Here is a 22061-nt window from a genome sequence, read left to right as displayed (position 1 = left end):
GAAAATGAAAGAAAAAATAGGAGACCAACTCAGAACACACGAAACGGAATCGATAGCTCATTCGGATATGGATTCTAGAACGACTTACTTGTGTAAAACGAACATGTCGGGCTGGCAACAAGGGAATTGGCGGGAAGGTCAAGTCGATGCTTCTTCATGAGGCGACACGTCTTGGTATTGAAGCAATACTCGAATGACTTGCAGGGAAATCCGTCGTACTGGGAGCACTGTTTGGCACACAGGTTGTCGGAATTGACCATGTCGATCTCTTTATCGGCCGTTACGGAGACCACCATACCGGGATTGGGCGTATACTTGTCCAGGTAGGTACCTTCAAAAACGTTATAATAACTAGGGTGTAGAAAGCCAAAGTATACCATTTTCTGCATCACCCATTTCATCTACTGAGGACTAAACCGTGTATCTGAGAAGTTAGGGGAAAGAACATGTAGAAGTAATAAACAAAGCGAGAAGGCTGTCAATGATCATTTTGGTTGAGTATTCTGTTAAATATTCGCTCTCTAATTGACATCATCATTAAATGTCAGCTAAGTGCTTTCTTGACTAACATTAATTTCAATTTCAACATATTTTTTTTTATTGACATAAGATGTAATTTTGTCAATAGGATTAGACATCAGGCATTGCCTATATTAGTCCTCTCCTTATTACTAACATTAATAAGACCATACAGGATAAATTGACTCTAGGTGACGCAAGAAGAATAAGAATCCCTCCTATCATAAGGAATACAGCCAGCGTTGAGTACATACGTGAGTACAGGTCACAGAAGTCGTGATGTGTCAGGTTAGCTGGCTGGGCGTCAGGATGTACCTTATACAGCAGACAGTCACCACTCTTGTAGCAAAAATCAAACGAAAGACAGTCGTAGGACATCTCCGTCAGGCAGGCGTCGGCACACTCATCCACAGATATCCCAGCCACGTAGCCACTGTGTGACAGGGCCAGGATGTTGTTCTTCGTTACATTAAAGTGACTGAGAACCTGGCCTGAAGTAATCATCGGACATAAAGTCCTATTAGAGCTGCACTAGTTTAATATACGCTTATATCAGTCATCAATGTCTCTGTTACTAGTGTTAACTATCATCGTTGTCTCTGCTAATGATGTTAACTATCATCGTTGTCTCTGTTACTGATGTTAACTCATCGCTGTCTCTGTTACTGATGTTAACTATCATCGCTGTCTCTGTTACTGATGTTAACTATCATCGTTGTCTCTGTTACTGATGTTAACTATCATCGCTGTCTCTGTTACTGATGTTAACTATCATCGCTGTCTCTGTTACTGATGTTAACTATCATCGCTGTCTCTGTTACTGATGTTAACTATCATCGCTGTCTCTGTTACTAGTGTTAACTATCATCGTTGTCTCTGCTAATGATGTTAACTATCATCGTTGTCTCTGTTACTGATGTTAACTCATCGCTGTCTCTGTTACTGATGTTAACTATCATCGCTGTCTCTGTTACTGATGTTAACTATCATCGCTGTCTCTGTTACTAGTGTTAATTATCATCGTTGTCTCTGCTAATGATGTTAACTATCATCGTTGTCTCTGTTACTGATGTTAATTATCATCGCTGTCTCTGTTACTAGTGTTAACTATCATCGTTGTCTCTGTTACTAGTGTTAACTATCATCGCTGTCTCTGTTACTGATGTTAACTATCATCGTTGTCTCTGTTACTGATGTTAACTATCATCGCTGTCTCTGTTACTAGTGTTAACTATCATCGTTGTCTCTGTTACTAGTGTTAACTATCATCGCTGTCTCTGTTACTAGTGTTAACTATCATCGTTGTCTCTGCTAATAATGTTAACTATCATCGTTGTCTCTGTTACTGATGTTAATTATCATCGCTGTCTCTGTTACTAGTGTTAACTATCATCGCTGTCTCTGTTACTGATGTTAACTATCATCGCTATCTCTGTTAATGCCGTTGAGAGAATGAGTTCGTACAGGTGGAATATGCAGTTTCTAATTTATCTTTTATTCAAAATTCTAAATAACCACTGGCTGATACAAGACGCCCGGTGTTTGGTCACATGTTACTTAAGCTAATCTTTATAGCGGTAATATACTATATTACTTTGTTATGCACACATACATGTAGACAAAATATTCACTAACCTGACGTTGGATCTCGATTCGCCCTCGCCAAATTGTCCCTGATTTTGTCAGCGATGAAAAGCGTTGTCTGCAAACAAATCGTGAGTTTAAAAAGGAAAGTGTATCTATCATTCACAGTATCAAAATCCAATGGCAAAATATATTACAGTTTAAATAGTACACAGTATCTGCCAAGGCGTCAATAAACAGTATAACACTTTTACAGAGTGAACCTAGACATACACAAATAACACACGGTCAATCTGAATAAACAAGATATATTTCCTAACGTCAAAAAACAACATTTGTGATATTGGAAGAAATCGTCAACAATAAAAATTGTTAAAACAAGATGGAGACAGAAACCAGATGTTCCAGAAAGAAAAGCGTCCGAATCGACAACGACGTCACTAAGGTGAATTCATGTGCAATCTGAATTAAGTTTTATGTTCTCTCAATGAGGACCAGGCCAAGAATACCAATTAATATCAGGGTGGTAAACCCGACATGGCTATCAATCAGTATCAGGGTGGTAAACCCGATATGGCTATCGATCAGTATCAGGGTAGTGAACCCGACATGGATATCAATCAGTATCAGGGTGGTAAACCCGACATGGATATCAATCAGTATCAGGGTAGTAAACCCGACCGGTATATCAGTCACTATCAGGGTAGTGAACCGGACATGGATATCAATCAGTATCAGGGTAGTGAACCGGACATGGATATCAATCAGTATCAGGGTAGTGAACCGGACATGGATATCAATCAGTATCAGGGTAGTGAACCCGACATGGATATCAATCAGTATCAGGGTGGTAAACCCGACATGGATATCAATCAGTATCAGGGTGGTGAACCCGACATGGATATCAATCAGTATCAGGGTAGTGAACCCGACATGGATATCAATCAGTATCAGGGTAGTGAACCCGACATGGATATCAATCAGTATCAGGGTAGTGAACCCGACATGGATATCAATCAGTATGAGGGTATGAACCCGACATGGATATCAATCAGTATCAGGGGAGTGAACCGGACATGGATATCAATCAGTATCTGGGTAGTGAACCCGACATGGATATCAATCAGTATCAGGGTAGTGAACCCGACATGGATATCAATCAGTATCAGGGTAGTGAACCCGACATGGATATCAATCAGTGTCAGGGTATGAACCCGACATGGATATCAATCAGTATCAGGGTAGTGAACCCGACATGGATATCAATCAGTATCAGGGTAGTGAACCGGACATGGATATCAATCAGTATCAGGGTAGTGAACCCGACATGGATATCAATCAGTATCAGGGTAGTGAACCCGACATGGATATCAATCAATATCAGGGTAGTGAACCCGACATGGATATCAATCAGTATCAGGTAGTGAACCCGACATGGATATCAATCAGTATCAGGTAGTGAACCCGACGTGGATATCAATCAGTATCAGGGTAGTGAACCCGACATGGATATCAATCAGTATCAGGGGAGTGACCCCGACATGGATATCAATCAGTATCAGGGTAGTGACCCCGACATGGATATCAATCAGTATCAGGGTGGTGAACCCGACATGGATATCAATCACTATCAGGGTAGTGAACCCGACATGGATATCAATCAGTATCTGGGGAGTGACCCCGACATGGATATCAATCACTATCAGGGTAGTAAACCGGACATGGATATCAATCACTATCAGGGTAGTGAACCCGACATGGATATCAATCACTATCAGGGTAGTGAACCCGACATGGATATCAATCAGTGTCAGGGTATGAACCCGACATGGATATCAATCAGTATCAGGGAAGTGAACCCGACATGGATATCAATCAGTATCTGGGGAGTGACCCCGACATGGATATCAATCACTATCAGGGTAGTAAACCGGACATGGATATCAATCACTATCAGGGTAGTGAACCCGACATGGATATCAATCACTATCAGGGTAGTAAACCGGACATGGATATCAATCACTATCAGGGTAGTGAACCCGACATGGATATCAATCAGTATCTGGGGAGTGAACCCGACATGGATATCAATCACTATCAGGGTAGTGAACCCGACATGGATATCAATCAGTATCTGGGGATTTAACCCGACATGGATATCAATCAGTATCAGGGTAGTGAACCCGACATGGATATCAATCAGTATCTGGGGAGTGAACCTGACATGGATATCAATCAGTATCAGGGTAGTAAACCGGACATGGATATCAATCAGTATCTGGGGAGTGAACCTGACATGGATATCAATCAGTATCAGGGTAGTGAACCCGACATGGATATCAATCAGTATCAGGGTGGTGAACCCGACATGGATATCAATCAGTATCAGGGTAGTGAACCCGACATGGATATCAATCAGTATCTGGGGAGTGAACCTGACATGGATATCAATCAGTATCAGGGTGGTGAACCCGACATGGATATCAATCAGTATCAGGGTGGTAAACCCGACATGGATATCAATCAGTATCAGGATAGTAAACCCGACATGGATATCAATCAGTATCAGGGTGGTGAACCCGACATGGATATCAATCAGTATCAGGGTGGTAAACCCGACATGGATATCAATCAGTATCAGGGGAGTGACCCCGACATGGATATCAATCAGTATCAGGGTGGTAAACCCGACATGGATACAAATCAGTATCAGGGTAGTGAACCCGACAGGGATATCAATCAGTATCTGGGGAGTGACCCCGACATGGATACCAATCAGTATCAGGGTAGTAAACCGGACATGGATATCAATCAGTATCTGGGGAGTGACCCCGACATGGATATCAATCAGTATCAGGGTAGTGAACCCGACATGGATATCAATCATTATCAGGGTAGTGAACCCGACATGGATATCAATCAGTATCTGGGGAGTGACCCCGACATGGATACCAATCAGTATCAGGGTACTGAACCCGACATGGATATCAATCAGTATCAGGGGAGTGAACCCGACATGGATATCAACCAGTATCAGGGTAGTGAACCCGACATGGATACCAATCAGTATCAGGGTATGAACCCGACATGGATATCAATCACTATCAGGGTAGTGAACCCGACATGGATATCAATCAGTATCAGGGTAGTGAACCCGACATGGATATCAATCAGCATCAGGGGAGTGAACCCGACATGGGTATCAATCTGTATCAGGATGGTAAACCCACAGCGATATTAGATTTAATGTAAAGGAATAAAAACGAAAACAAAACAAAAAATAACATATACAATTTTACGTACATTTCCGCCGTACGGTATAGGTATCTGGAAAAGTCCCTTGTATACGGCGTCGTTCAACTTGATCATAATGGCGTCTATACCTGGCTGAGCACTATCTGTACTATTCACGGTGCCTTAATAAAAAATATATCTCAAATGAAATGTTCGGTCGGCATTGAAAAACACAGTCCGACTGATTATAAAAAAATGAAGTTTTCGAATCAGAATAATATCTTGTCCCCATTAATACTCACGTGAGTAGTGATCACACATTGTACTGGATGTGAGTATAGCACCATCGTCCACGTGCTCCCTGCTGAGAAGACAGGTTGAGGTGGCGCTGCAGTAGTCAAAACTCTCACAAGGGAAATTACTCTCTGCTCGGCACATAGTGGCACAATCACTTGCAGACTTGACCTGATTATATTTTGCATCACTCTTATGAGGGTTTGACTTTGATGAGGTCTTAGTGAAATCAACTGAAACCAAGGCATGACTTTATTAGAATGTGACATTAACCGAAATTTGCGTACGACCTCGAAACAAAGTCTTAGTGAAAGCAACCGCCATCTGTGTATGAAACAAAAAAAACGACATTTCATAAGGTATTGGCTATGGCCAAATTGACATTCGTCTCAATGATATAATTTACAGTCGTCGCTGATTTTATCCACTAGAGAAGCCACGTTCACAACCGTCACTATGATATTATAAATTCGTTGTTGAATTACCCTATGAGAGAAGTCATGCTGACAACTATCCCTGTGAGATATTAAATCATACAATAGTTGTTGAATTTTCCCAATGAGATAATCCACGTTAACAACTGTCTCTATTACATATCAAACATTTGTTGTTTGAATTTTACCAATGAAAGGAGCCACGTTGACAACAGTCCCTATGAGGCGTACATAGTTATTGTCGTACACCAACTCTGTCCGTTGGAACCTTATGGGTGATGACATGGACGCCTTAGCTAGCTGGGTCTGTGCCGTCTTTAGAAAAAGCTTCTCATTAGCATCTAGAACGGGATGATATTGACCTGTAATGGAAATACTCATTTTAAAATTTGAGAGAGAATAGGACAAAAAGACTACTACTGCAGTAACACTGAAATCAAAACGCGTTGAAGATGACTAGTGACAAGCAACACACTAGGACGAAATATACCACAGCGTCAACACACTGGGACAAAATATACCACAGCGTCAACACACTGGGACAAAATATACCACAGCGCGCAACACACTGGGATAAAATATACCACAGCGTCAACACACTGGGACAAAGATACCATAGCGTCAACTCATTGAAACAAAATATACCACAGCGTCAACCCATTGAGAAAAAGATACCATAGCGTCAACACACTGGGACAAAATATACCACAGCGTCAACCCACTGAAACAAAACATATCACAGCGTCGACACACTGGGACAAAATATACCACCACAGTGTCAACCCACTGGGACAAAATATACCACAGTGTCAACCCACTGGGACAAAACATACCACAGCGTCAAGCCACTGGGACAAAACATACCACAGCGTCAAGTCACTGGGACAAAATATACCACAGCTAATACGATTACCTTATACAAAACGCATTCATCAATCCAAAAAACGTCGTGCCTTTTTCAACCTTACCAGGAAATCGGATTAAGAAATCTCGTTTCTCTGTCCCTCCAAAACAGGGAGTGATGTCAAAGTTTGTCAGGTCAGGGTCCTGTATGTTAAAGTCGAACAAGTTGTAGGTAAGGAACAAGCCGATCTGTAACGAGAAACGGGGAAAATTGTAGGTGACGAAGAAGTCGATCTGTAACGAGAAACGAGAAAACGAGAAGGCTGCAGATAAGGAGCAAATCGATTTGAAATGAGAAACGGGGAAAGGTTTAAAGTAAGGAATAAGTTGATTTGTAACGAAAAACTGGGAAAAGTCGTGAGTAAGGAATAGGTCGATCTGTAACGAGAACAAGTTGTAGGCAAAGGAACAAGTTGACCTGTAACAAGAAACGGCAAAAAATGTAGGTAATGAACAGGTTGATCTATAACAATAATTATTTTAGTTATTGCAAAAATGACAGATTTGCTGTTTCTTTGGGTTAGCCAATTGTGTGTTGGAATATCTTGTAACAAAACCCAACAAAGACGTTTACGATCAGAAATTCCACCATTCTCATGATTTTATCCTTGATTTATCTAATTTAGACCTTACTGAAAGACGATCCAGTCATAATTTACAATAATATATTATAACGCCTTTCGTGAAACCTAAAGCTCTTACAACAATACAACGAATTTGTTTCTGAAGTTTTAAATGATTATGGTATTGTAAATTTTGGACCAATCAAATGTTTTGACCGAATAGATGTTTTAAGGAGCAGACGTTTCAGAGTGATCAGAAGCTGTTTGGAGTTCTTAAAATTCATAGTACATTTATTTTACTTCTGATATATACGGCATCAAAGTACGACTGTAGCCCCGACTTAATAGTACTTGAAATAGCAGTAAGAAGTTTAGATAAATAAACAATTTTTCGAGACAGCATTTATGTACAATACTTACCTCCTCAGAGGAGACGTCCATACGTACTGGCTGTGATTGGGCGGGAATATTACTGCCAGATGGTGTCACCTTCCAATCGTCCTATCGTAAACATAGTAAACTAGATCACTATACTAATTACTGACTACATGGATCATCTTGTAATAATCGTCACAAGCCATGAACAATCTATGTCAATTTAACTTTTTTTTGCGTTATCAAATGAAGGAATTGGGGTAGTGTTAAAGAACCCGAAAAACACGGTAAAATGTAAAATATTATAAATATTTATGTACGGGTTCAACATTATGCTAAAATGTGGCACTATAGATACTTAATATTTTACAATAATTTTAAATCATACAGTATCAAATATGATCTATTAAATAGCAAGGTTCTTGTAGTTCAACATATGTACATTTGGTAGGACGATGTATGGTGTAGCTCTACCACACTGCCAACATCCCTCATGTCTCTGTGATAACACAAAACATACATGTACTCCCTAAATACTACACTGCCAACATCCCTCATGTCTCTGTGATAACACAAAACATACATGTACTCCATACTTAATACCACACTGCCAACATCCCCCATGTCTCTGTGATAACACAAAACATACCTGTACTCCCTAAATACTACACTGCCAACATCCCTCATGTCTCTGGGATAACACAAAACATACATGTACTCCATACTAAATACCACACTGCCAACATACCTCATATCTCTGTGATAACACAAAACATACATGTACTCCATGCTTAATACCACACTGCCAACATCCCTCATGTCTCTGTGATAACACAAAACATACCTGTACTCCATACTAAATACCACACTGCCAACATCCCTCATGTCTCTCGGATAATACCAAACATACATGTACTCCCTAAATACCACACTGCCAACATCCCTCATGTCTCTGTGATAACACAAAACATACATGTACTCCATACTAAATACCACACTGCCAACATCCCTCATGTCTCTCGGATAATACCAAACATACATGTACTCCATACTAAATACCACACTGCCAACATCCCTCATGTCTCTGTGATAACACAAAACATACATGTACTCCATACTAAATACCACACTGCCAACATCCCTCATGTCTCTCGGATAATACCAAACATACATGTACTCCATACTAAATACCACACTGCCAACATCCCTCATGTCTCTCGGATAATACCAAACATACATGTACTCCATACTAAATACTACACTGCCAACATCCCTCATGTCTCTGTGATAACACAAAACATACCTGTACTCCATACTAAATACCACACTGCCAACATCCCTCATGTCTCTCGGATAATACCAAACATACATGTACTCCATACTAAATACCACACTGCCAACATCCCTCATGTCTCTGTGATAACACAAAACATACATGTACTCCCTAAATACCACACTGCCAACATCCCTCATGTCTCTGGGATAACACAAAACATACATGTACTCCATACTTAATACCACACTGCCAACATCCCTCATGTCTCTGTGATAACACAAAACATACATGTACTCCATACTAAATACCACACTGCCAACATCCCTCATGTCTCTGTGATAACACAAAACATACTTATACTCCATACTAAATACCACACTGCCAACATCCCTCATGTCTCTGTGATAGCACAAAACATACATGTACTCCATACTAAATACCACACTGCCAACATCCCTCATGTCTCTGTGATAACACAAAACATACATGTACTCCATACTAAATACCACACTGCCAACATCCCTCATGTCTCTGTGATAACACAAAACATACATGTACTCCATACTAAATACCACACTGCCAACATCCCTCATGTCTCTGGGATAACACAAACATACATGTACTCCATACTAAATACCACACTGCCAACATCCCTCATGTCTCTGTGATAACACAAAACATACATGTACTCCATACTAAATACCACACTGCCAACATCCCTCATGTCTCTGTGATAACACAAAACATACATGTACTCCATACTAAATACCACACTGCCAACATCCCCATGTCTCTGTGATAACACAAAACATACATGTACTCCATACTAATACCACACTGCCAACATCCCTCATGTCTCTGTGATAACACAAAACATACATGTACTCCATACTAAATACCACACTGCCAACATCCCTCATGTCTCTGGGATAACACAAAACATACATGTACTCCATACTAAATACCACACTGCCAACATCCCCATGTCTCTGTGATAACACAAAACATACATGTACTCCATACTAAATACCACACTGCCAACATCCCTCATGTCTCTGGGATAACACAAAACATACATGTACTCCATACTAAATACCACACTGCCAACATCCCTCATGTCTCTCGGATAATACCAAACATACATGTACTCCATACTAAATACCACACTGCCAACATCCCTCATGTCTCTGGGATAACACAAAACATACATGTACTCCATACTAAATACCACACTGCCAACATCCCTCATGTCTCTGTGATAACACAAAACATACATGTACTCCATACTAAATACCACACTGCCAACATCCCTCATATCTCTGTGATAACACAAAACATACATGTACTCCATACTAAATACCACACTGCCAACATCCTCATGTCTCTGTGATAACACAAAACATACATGTACTCCCTAAATACCACACTGCCAACATCCCTCATGTCTCTGTGATAACATCAAACATACATGTACTCCATACTAAATACCACACTGCCAACATCCCTCATATCTCTGTGATAACACAAAACATACATGTACTCCATACTAAATACCACACTGCCAACATCCCTCATATCTCTGTGATAACACAAAACATACATGTACTCCATACTAAATACCACACTGCCAACATACCTCATATCTCTGGGATAACACAAAACATACATGTACTCCATACTAAATACCACACTGCCAACATACCTCATATCTCTGCGATTATACCAAACTTACGTACATAAGCAAAGTAGAACTGCAGACGACTTGTAAATTTTGTAGCCACACCCTGTAGTTTGAATTCCTGAGTGATGGTCTCAAAAACTATACACAGAATCCCCCGTATGGTTTTCTTTAAACAAAAGAAAATAGATCATATAAACATCAATTCATTTACATAAATCCTGTTATATAATATTTGTGGTTTTTTTAGCAAGCGGTGATTTTCACTCAGTGAATGAACTTAAAGACGGGAATAGTGGTAAGTACCGGTGTACGTCTTGGTAAAGCTAAAACATTTCTTAAACCTTACAATAAATATGTACTCTTTCGAAAACATCGCCTTCTTCAGATTAAACAATTAAATACATTAATATATTAAAAAAAAAAAAAAAGAGACGCTTTTACGCGACGAAAATAAACTAATACCCTGGATGCTGGTAGTATCATACCTATCCATTCATTTTAGTTTACCTGTCCAGCATATTTATACTCGTTGTCAACATCAAAGAATTCCAACGGATTCTTCATCTGAACGACATAGGCGCCATTTTTGAGAGCATCATTCCTGTTAGGGTTGGAATCGAAGGTACTGTTTCCGACTGGCGTTATGCTACAGTTCCCGAATGTCTTGTCTATAGTGTAGGCCAGGCCTGTAATTAATATTACCAAGTATGATATACGGGCATAATGCTACATTTCCCAAATGTCTTGTCTATAGTGTAGGCCAGGCCTGTAATTAATATTACCAAGTATGATATACAGGTGTACTGCCACAGTCTTGTCTATAGTGCAGGCCAGACCTGTTGCTATGTAAGATGAAGTAAATCATAACTTTAACAATGAATAGTTTATTGAACAAAGAGATATATAATACAATGTCTTATTTGCCATAAGATTAGACCCTTCGGTCGGTTTACAGACAATGCAAATTAGCCATCACACCTTGTGGACAATGCTTTGATACTGGAGACTTATTGGTCAAATTAGTCAAAGGTCATCAAGACGATTTTGTTTTAGATTTAATTGCCACTTATTTTCAACATACGAAACCGATGTTCTCTAGGTAAAAAAGTTTCACATATTGTTTTACACAACATATCGTTTTATCAAATGAAAACAAACGATGTCTTTGTGACGAAATATCGTTGATCCTGTACCTTTAGAGCGGTCCGTAGCTTACATAGTAGAACACAGTGACGAAATATCGTGGATCCTGTACCTTTAGAGCGGTCCGTAGCTTACATAGTAGAAAACAATAGTGCGTAGAAATGATGAGCTGTCTTACCTGTGTTGAAGTCGTTTATGTACGTCATCGGGTTTCCAGTGTTGAATTTACCACCAGGCGGAGAAGTAGCCATGTCATATCGCACCAGTTTATAAGTATAGTCGTACCAAATCTGTGATACCAAACGAACAGTTAGTTAGGTACAACCGAGACAGACATTGGACATCTTAAACATTAGTTTAAGTACCTAACACCTCAATTATGACATCGTGGTTTATGGTTAACAAATAAAACTGTTAACAGCTATGGTAAAGAAATAAAACTTTTGACAGCTATGGTTAACAAATAAAACTATTGACAGCTATGGTTAAGAAATAAAACTTTTGACAGCTTTGGTTAACAATAAAACTGTTGACAACTATGTATAAGAAATAAAAGAGTTTGACAGCTATGGTTAACAAATAAAACGTTTGACAACTATTGTAAACAATTGGAATTCGTTACGTACGTGTGCTTCATATGCCATCTTCACATTCGGGACAACAATTTCCAGTAAATATGAAAATTGGCTATCCACAGCGGGGAAAGGATCAGGCGATAACCATCCTAGAGAAACACATTGTTAATATAAAGCCCGGCCTTGTACAATGTACATACCAGTTAAGGGAATTTAATTACAAATCAGTTATATAACTTCATGTAGCTTGGTGATGTACAATGTAATTCAAATATATAAACAGCGAGGGGTATGTTCAATGAAGTCTAATAATACGCCAGTCTAGATGATGTTCATTAATCAATTTGTCATTATTTCGTTTTGTACCAGTGTTATAACGGACTGAAAGTTGTCCTCAAGCATATCGATAGTTTGCCTTTTAAGAGAGTTCTTCCATTATGCGATATGTATCACATATAATTGTAGAATACCACTACAATCTGTTGAAACAATGCACAAATGCTAGGTTGTATCTATTAGATTGTCTTTACGGATTCAATGATCAGCAGCTTTCATTGATCGGGACTGACCTCCAACATAAGATTTTCCTCTCCAAGAAGGAAATTGACCTCTTACAGGAACAATAGAATTTGCCCACAAACCACTTCCACCAAAACCAGGTGTTATTTGTAGTAACCTTGGAGACAACCCATTTTAAGACATTCAAAAGGTCCCAGGGGCCTGTGTCATGGCCTTACTTATTGTTGCCCACAAGAAGGGTAAATTTTGTATTCAAAAAATTACCAAAACGATGCCGTATGTAAAAGGATCTTACATTTCAAGAGTATGGTTGGCTGCAAATTATGAACTCAAATATATAGATGAAGATGAATATTGCACATTGGATTTATAACAGAAACTTAAATGCAAAATAAAAGCTCAACCTCATACATTTGGCGTACAGCATTCACAAGTTGAATGTTGTGCAGCTAGACCCAACAACGAATTCAACGTTCAAATTCTGAATGTTGTACTTCACACAGCTTTAAATAAAGAGTTAAGTTCTCGTTGACAGATAATAATTGTTATACATGCCTTGTATATATAACCGCCAAATAGACCATTCTGAATACACTGTAATTATGCTATCATCAAACGGGTAGCATGCCAGCAGGTTAGATATCAATAATGGTGGGGTCAGTTACTTACCAAATATAATCTCAACATCTATTGCATTGTAATATGTGGTCTGTAAACAAAAAAGTATTTCATTGTTATATCAAGGTGACCTAAAAGGGAAAACTGTTTATTAACAACAAATCGAATGTTTTATTGTGTAACTGAAGAAAACGGAGAAAATTTAGCTAAGCATAAAAAACAATTTTTGGCCATACATTTCATACGAAAAGGGAACCATAGTAATACAAACTATAAAAAGGAAAGGTTCCAATGGCTCCTTTTGTAAACATTTGATTCAACTATATGTACTTCCGACATACCAGCTCTGCTTTAATCATAGCTTGACATTTTTTATGGATCCCTTAAGTTAAACACGTACAGTAGCTTGTTGTAATTGTCGGTACGCGTATTATCAATCACAACATACTGTATGTAGTAATGTATTGTAATTGACGGTAGTAGAACATATTAGTCACGATATACAATACACTTCGTTATGTAATACTTACCTGTGATAACACCTCAAGCACTATGTGTTTGTGGACGGAAGTTAATTTCAACGAGAAACCCAGTGAGCCTGTATTCACTCTACCACCCAAATATCATGATTCAAGGCTTTCTGGTCATTGAGACAAGACTGGTAGAGTGTTTCAATAAATCTGGCCCTAGTGAAGTTGAATATGGATGAAGTATCTCGATTCTAGATTATTTAAATGAAAATGTTTTAGACCCAACAGAAAACTAAGGACGAAGGACGTACCGCAGGATATGCTATCTTGTCAGAGCCCTTTGGGCAGGTGATCGAAAGACAGCTTCTGTACTCACCGCCATATGTGTCTCGTTCCTCGTATGCCAAAACCTATACTCACCGTCATGTCTACCTCGTATGCTGGTAGCTGCAACATATTGCTGTACACAGCTTGGCGTAAATTATTATAAGCACGATAAACGTCGATCTCCTCCACAACTGGCCCTGTCACCGTTCCTATCAACAAGAACAAGATAAGTCTTGCATGTAAACATAACAATAATTCAAACACAATTATAATCAAGGACAAAACATGGACAGAACAAAGAAACAAGTTCTAAGACAATTATACCATGTGTGCTAGATGTCTACACGATTTCTTGCTTGTTGACTCCATAAGAGATAAAGAAATAGTATTCTTCCACATTCTAGGGTTCTTCATAAACCTACATCTCTCAAAACAGTTGTGAGATGTTCGTGCTATTGTGAACAAGCTCCTTGACCATGTGTTGTAGAACAGAGCTGTTACTATCTAGAAATGGAAAATTGATAATAAGGGAAGAAACATTTTCCTGCTTAGTATAGCTAGGTAGTTAACTGTCCTAATGGTAAGCTTTCAAATAAAGATCGAAGTAAGCTTATGCTGAAGAGTCTCATGTGTCATTGATGTGCGATGTGTTATGACCATTGTAATGTAATTTGCTGCAGGAGATCATCTGTGTTATAATAATTGACCAATGTTTTATATAAAGAAAAAATGGAGATTGATACGGAATTATACATGGTAATTTAAAATAACGATCACTGAAAACGGACAAAATGGTGGACAGGTAGCTGTATTTATTGGCTTCCGATAAGGTTTAGTAGAATTTTAAAAATCCATAGTATTCCTTGTCCTTCAAACAGGTACTTTCGTAGTTCATTTTACGATTTTATTGAGGATATAACATATATCAGCAATCCAATACCACAATCTCAAAACAGAAATGCTGAAGAAGCGACAAAGTTACTATAAATTGTTTTTGTGATTACGGTTTATATTTGATATAATACACATACTAGAATAATGGTCGCACGTGCTCTCCTGTAGGACTGATCCGTCCCCGATGTGACGCTTGCTGAGACGACAGTTATTGTCGTTGTCACCACTGCACCATTCGTAACTGTTACACACAAAGTTGACGTTGTTGATACAGTACCGAGCACAGTCCTTCACACTGGCTACGTACCCATATGTCTGGTCGCCCTTCTGTTCTATAGACTTCCTCGCCACCAAAGTAAACTGAGCTTAAAATGTACAAACCATAGCATCTACGTCAAAATATACAACCTCAATACATAACATCACGATTAAACCGAATCATATAACGATAAAATCAAATAATATTATGATGAAAGAAGACAAGATAATTGTAACGACATATATATTAATCGCCAAACTATATGATGATAAAATTCAATCATACATTGATGATATCATTATAATACAGGGGTAAAGTCATATCACACAATGAAAGATATGAAATGATATAAGGACAGAATAATAAATAATTATTGGTGAAACTAAATCATATAATGACCATACAATATACTATACAACCATATAATGTAATGAACGTATCGTTCCATTAAAATCCGGAAATGGTGGTATATCAGATATTTCCAGAAGTGACATATCAAAGTGTTAATGTTACTGTGATGGCGATTTAAATTTTAAAAAATCCTTAGTCATTAAACTGAGACAGGTGAGCCCATCTCTTCACCCAAACATCAAGGGAGATAATAAAAGGGTAGGAATATTTGAACTTGCTCATTTTTCTGGTCATTATTCATTTACTAATATCCAAAAAATACCAGAATTTTATGCTGACCTGCCCTTCTCTATTGTTAGATTTGTGGAGGCCGGTTTGAATTTCTCTAACTACTCTCGTACACTCTTTAGGCCTCTAGCATCACTGGTGAATTCTCGAAGGGTGAAGACGTCCTATGATGGACTTGTTTTATCATTCATAAAATATGATAATCCCATTTCTATTAAATTCATGCATATTAGAGGCACTGTTCATTTCTATTTCTTTGGTAGAAATACTTATAATCAAGTTTAGATGCATCAGGAATTGGTACTTAGAGCAAAGGATGGGCAGAAAATATGCTTTTCTTATTTATTAATTCGGGGGGTGACATTGTTTTAATATAACATCACGTACAAGATGGCGGCGATCTATCTAGCAGAGTAGCGGTAACATAAACATTAGAGTTGTCATTCTGCAGTTGGACATTCTGGATCCGAATGTTTGACACGTTTGCGCTGATGGCAAATAAGGTTTGAGCTCCCTGTCGAATCTGTAAGTCTGTATACGGATTGTAGGAGCCTGCAGACAAATTAACATATATGAAATAACGGTTTGTTTAATTATTCAAAGAGTGAAACCCACAAAAATATCATACAAGAGGTTACGTTCTATTGATCGATACTAACTATTGTACACTACCATCCAATATGACTGAATGTCCTTCAATCAGTACCTTGTCGAAGACAATACATTAGAACTATACATTAGATACTAGTTCCTCATTGGTGATATGTCCTTCAATTATCTACCCAAGAACCTTATAACAAAGAATAGGATTGTTTCTAAACACAGAGAGAATAAGCTAGGAGCTTTAAGCCAGATATTTGATCGAACATGTTTCAACACCACGTCAATGTGTTTGGTGACCAGATATGGTTACCGAACGAAACATCCCAAACTTACACCAAACCGAATTTCGGTTAAACAGCAGTATACCTTGGAGAGACATTATTTTCTATTAAACAACAGTACACATTGGAATGGTATTATTTTCTATTAAACAACAGTACACATTGGAGTGATATTATTTTCGGTTAAGCAACAGTACACATTGGAATGATATTATTTTCTATTAAACAACAGTACACATTGGAATGATATGATTTTCTATTAAACAACAGTACACATTGGAATGGTATTATTTTCTATTAAACATCAGTACACATTGGAATGATATTATTTTCGAATAAACAGCAGTATACGTTGGAGTGATTTTATTTTCGGTTAAACAGCAGTACACATTGGAGTGATTTAAACAACAGTACACATTGGAATGGTATTATTTTCTATTAAACAACAGTACACATTGGAATGATATTATTTTCGAATAAACAGCAGTATACGTTGGAGTGATTTTATTTTCGGTTAAACAGCAGTACACATTGGAGTGATTTAAACAACAGTACATATTGGAGTGATATTATTTTCGGCTAAGCAACAGTACACATTGGAGTAACATTATTGTCTGTTAAACAACAGTATACATTGGAGTGACAATATTGTCTGTTAAACAGCTGTACACACATGGGTGACATTATTTCGACTCAATATGGAACAATAATGTAATCATTTTCTAAGTATTATTATTAACGGATTTAACGTTCGCTATTACAGCAATTCGACCTTACAGTGGACGAGCTTCTGACCGTTACAAAGTACACTGTTATACTAAAACCGATAACCTGATGTCCGTACCTGGAAATCTGACCTTGAACTGGAGACTAGCTTGGTTGGAGTAACACTCCGTTACGTCAAATACGGACATATCTGGATGGCCTTCATCAAAGTCGAGAAAGTTGTACCTTATAGTGAAGTCTGGAAGTGCCTCTCCAAACTACAAAATCGTGAATTGTTCATTATAACAATGTATGTCCTAATCCGGCTGTTCTCCCTTGGACACGTCCATGTAAAAGTGGTTCCTGTGTTACAAGTGAACGAACCCTGGGGCGTTTTTAATTTGCTGCGCAAGTCAAAATTCGAATATATTTCTGTATGACGCTGTAACTATGGAGAATGACGTTATGTAATGGCTGCATCTATTTGTTCTTTTCATTCATTTTTCCTAAATCAATGCCTGTAAAAATGTACATTATTGAGCTACGTGAAAAAATATATCTTCAATTAATTTTTTATTTCGTACGAGATTGTAAGGAGCTCGACTCGAAGTTTCGATATTTTCTCGCCAAGACTCCCAAAGGTAAAAAAAATATAATTATTAAAAAAGTATATATTTGTGATCCTGTATATAAAGAGTAAGTGTATTATATAAACTATATTCTATTTATTGTAACATACTACAAACTTCAACAGGGGAAAATGTGTATTGTATGTATATATGACAGTCTGTATAAGGCAAACAGTATGTATTTGATATACTGAACGACCTTAACCGATAATAAGATTGTTACTTACGGACAAAACGTTGATTATTAACATAAAGGGAATGTCGACAGGGTTAGTACTGCCATCGTCAGGGTGTTCCGTATACGTATCCTGTTAATAAAAAAAAATGGTAGTAGTCATCAAGCACGTGTCCGTTATGACGTCGTATTTATAGTCACGAAGACGGCAATCGTTCTTATGATGATTAACTAGCCTATAATAATGCTAATAGATGATAAGTATGCGGAACTACCTCATCTATATTGGAATCGGACAATCCTGAACTTCATATGAAAACTTATAAATTACGTTTATTGCCTGCATGAAAAGTTGTTCAATTTATCATTTGTCCAAATCATTCCCTGTACTACTGAGGTAGGGTAGGGGATGGGGGTGGGGGTGTTGGCAGACGTAATACAATATTGTACATTCCAGAATTGGAATTAATGGAACGTCAATTTTGAAGAACTCGGAAGAAGTTTTAATCGATCTTGAACATCAGCCCATCTTGATCTCAAAGGGATACTTCAAGCAAGTTTCATTCGTTTTGTTGAAGTGTGATATGTCTTTACAAAGAAAAGAGAACTTGTACATGGTTGCTAACTATATCGAAGCGTATTTCATTCAACATACGACTTGACCAATTTACTTTCCGGTCGACGACATCTTTTTGGGTTGGATATTCCGAATGACTATTGGCATACCCGTGTGAACACACCGACATAATAACAAAAACAATAATTTCTTTACTCAGATCGATAAAATGAGGGCACCCCTAAAAAGAATAACAAGACCAGGTGTTCCAGAAGAGGAGGCGTATTTTGCTTTACCGACGACACCCGCCATACAAATCTAGGTCACGACAACACCCGCCATACAAATCTAGGTCACGACGACACCCACCATACAAACCTAGGTCAAACCGACGACTCCCGCCTTACAAATCTCGGTCGCGACAACAGCCACCATACAAATCTAGGTCACGACGACACTCGCTATACAAATCTAGGTCACGACGACACCCGCCATACGAATCTAGGTCATGACGACGCCCGCCATACAAATCTAGGTCAAACCGACGACACCCGCCATACAATTCTAGGTCACGACGACACCCGCCATACAAATCTAGGTCAAACCCGGGTAACGTCACATAATCAAAACGATAACTAGGGCTGTGACAACGGAACCACTAGATATATCAACAAGCACGAAACACGCATGACGTAATGTTTACGCTTGTTATACACTTTAGGTGTAAGTTATCCCTATTGTTTACGTTATAAGTTAAGACAGGGGTTAACGGGTGTTGTTGAAGAGTTTGTAATGTCCTTTATTTAAAGTTTTACAATCTGATCTACAGGCTATTTCTGATCGATATGTTCAATGAATCTGTTGGTATTACAGCGGCAATAATAGGTTTACTTGAAGGACATCGCAATGTCCCTGTCGCCCGTTCTGATAAAACTTTTTCAAGGTAATCATCCCTTTCTTTTAACCTGCTTATTCATTTCATCGTTTTGAACATAACATATTACATTTTCTGTAATGATCACTTATTCCTGTAAAAGGAATGTTAACAACATATTCTCGCGTATTCTTGTGAATTGCTATCAATATGGACAGCTGATATTTTATCAGATTATGAGCATTGGACAATCTGTACAAGTCTATCTGGTAATATATGCAGCTTTTTACAATACTTGTTTCAAACGCAAATACGAATGTGACCACAAATACGTTAACGCTCTTGAAATCCCGTTTCGTATTGAGCAAATGTAGATGGTTAAGTATAAGTTAAGTTGTCGTTTTGGAAACTCATACTGTGCTACTTATATGGAAGGTTCCCTATGTTACCTTTTGTCTGTTACTCTTTGGTAGCTGTTTTCTGATTGGTCATATGTTATCTTTTGTCTGATACTCTTTGGTAGCTGTTTTCTGATTGGTCATATGTTATCTTTTGTCTGATACCCTTTGGTAGCTGTTTTCTGAATGGTCATATGTTACATTTTGTCTGATACTCTTTGGTAGCTGTTTTCTGATTGGTCATATGTTATCTTTTGTCTGATCCTCTTTGGTAGCTGTTTTCTGATTGATCATATGTTACATTTTATCTGATACTCTTTGGTAGCCGTAGCCGTAGACAGAGATTGATCAAAACTTTTTCATCGATTTGCTTCAAAAGTATCAATTACAATATTGTTTTATGAAACTTTTGTTGTTTTTTTAACCTTACTTACCGGTAGAAAGTAGTATTCAAATGTGACGTTGGTTCTCATACCAGCAAGCATGAAGTCTGTACGAAAGGTTGAGAATACATTGCACATAACTCCGCGGGCTTTCCTCTGTTTAAATCACAAATAGTAAACGTGAATGTATAGCTCACAAGCTATAGTATGGATGATGTTTATTTCTCATATCGGTCATCGTAAATACAAATATATATGGAAGTATCAAATTAACCAGGAATAACAAAATAAAGAACATCGAATTTACTAGGAATATCAAATAAACCATGCAAATCAAATTAACCAGGAATATCAAATAATCTACAAATTATCCCAGATATGTTTTTAAAAGACAATATAACAAAGACCTGCCACTTACCATTCCAACATAGGTATATGAGTTATCCAAATAGAAGAGCTGCAGAGGATTTTTCATGTGTACTATATAACTCTTGCTTGATGAAAATGTTCCCTGGGCTTCAAACGAATCGAAGGACGTGTTGGTGATGGGTAGAATTGTACAGTTTCCGGTTACTTGGTCCCTGATGTATCTGATGCCTGCATAAAAAACAGAATGCTGTATTTTGAATACCTCTTTCAGAACTCAAGGTTTAGATCATTTGCATAATCATAACATTTATTCAGTTAACGACAAATAGCTTGCAACATATCATATCTATTCAAAGTAATTGATAATATATTCTAGTAATATTGGTTTTAATTAAACTGCTCTAATCATCAGTAATTAAATAGAAATCAATATAAATGAACATTCCAAGAAACGTTTAGTCAACGTTCTTTAAAAGGAATAACTCTAAACCAAAAATCACCCCCCCCCCCCCCCCCCCCCCCCCCCCCCCCCCCCCCCCCCCCCCCCCCCCCCTTAAGTCCATGCGTCCCGCATGACGAATCTACTTTCTATTAGAATACGTAATAAAAGCAATAAGCAGCTTGTTGGATATATGCTGGCAGTCTGTCAATTCGAGGGACTTTCTGTGGGATGCAGTTCCTAGGATCCTTTGCACTTAGCTTCTCTGACACTTGTTTGGGTGTGAACACTTGGTCTGGCTGTGTTGGTTTTCTCACTGTAGGATCGGAAATGACCGTCAGC

General features: G+C 38.2%; 1 protein-coding gene across 2 annotated transcripts in view; it reads right to left on the bottom strand.

Moving 5' to 3' along the window:
• Positions 1 to 22061, bottom strand: part of LOC117325374 — a 35787-nt gene that overhangs the window by 2151 nt on the left and 11575 nt on the right. For both annotated transcript variants that reach the window (XM_033881541.1, XM_033881542.1), the window contains 20 exons: positions 21330 to 21508; positions 20963 to 21067; positions 18753 to 18833; positions 18036 to 18174; positions 16695 to 16859; positions 15547 to 15774; positions 14609 to 14724; positions 13770 to 13809; positions 12633 to 12730; positions 12185 to 12296; positions 11371 to 11549; positions 10919 to 11029; positions 7952 to 8032; positions 7034 to 7157; positions 6254 to 6427; positions 5640 to 5864; positions 5407 to 5519; positions 2155 to 2221; positions 774 to 1010; positions 89 to 331 (listed from right to left, as the gene is read on the bottom strand). In XM_033881541.1, the coding sequence (XP_033737432.1) occupies positions 89 to 331; positions 774 to 1010; positions 2155 to 2221; positions 5407 to 5519; positions 5640 to 5864; positions 6254 to 6427; positions 7034 to 7157; positions 7952 to 8032; positions 10919 to 11029; positions 11371 to 11549; positions 12185 to 12296; positions 12633 to 12730; positions 13770 to 13809; positions 14609 to 14724; positions 15547 to 15774; positions 16695 to 16859; positions 18036 to 18174; positions 18753 to 18833; positions 20963 to 21067; positions 21330 to 21508 (2817 nt within the window). The remainder of the gene's footprint in view (positions 1 to 88; positions 332 to 773; positions 1011 to 2154; positions 2222 to 5406; positions 5520 to 5639; positions 5865 to 6253; positions 6428 to 7033; positions 7158 to 7951; positions 8033 to 10918; positions 11030 to 11370; positions 11550 to 12184; positions 12297 to 12632; positions 12731 to 13769; positions 13810 to 14608; positions 14725 to 15546; positions 15775 to 16694; positions 16860 to 18035; positions 18175 to 18752; positions 18834 to 20962; positions 21068 to 21329; positions 21509 to 22061) is intronic.

This window comes from Pecten maximus, chromosome 4 (genome assembly GCF_902652985.1).
Source record: "Pecten maximus chromosome 4, xPecMax1.1, whole genome shotgun sequence".
NCBI lineage: Eukaryota > Metazoa > Mollusca > Bivalvia > Pectinida > Pectinidae > Pecten > Pecten maximus.
The sequence above is the reverse complement of the archived record's forward strand: the minus strand, read 5'-3'. Positions and strand labels throughout refer to the sequence as shown.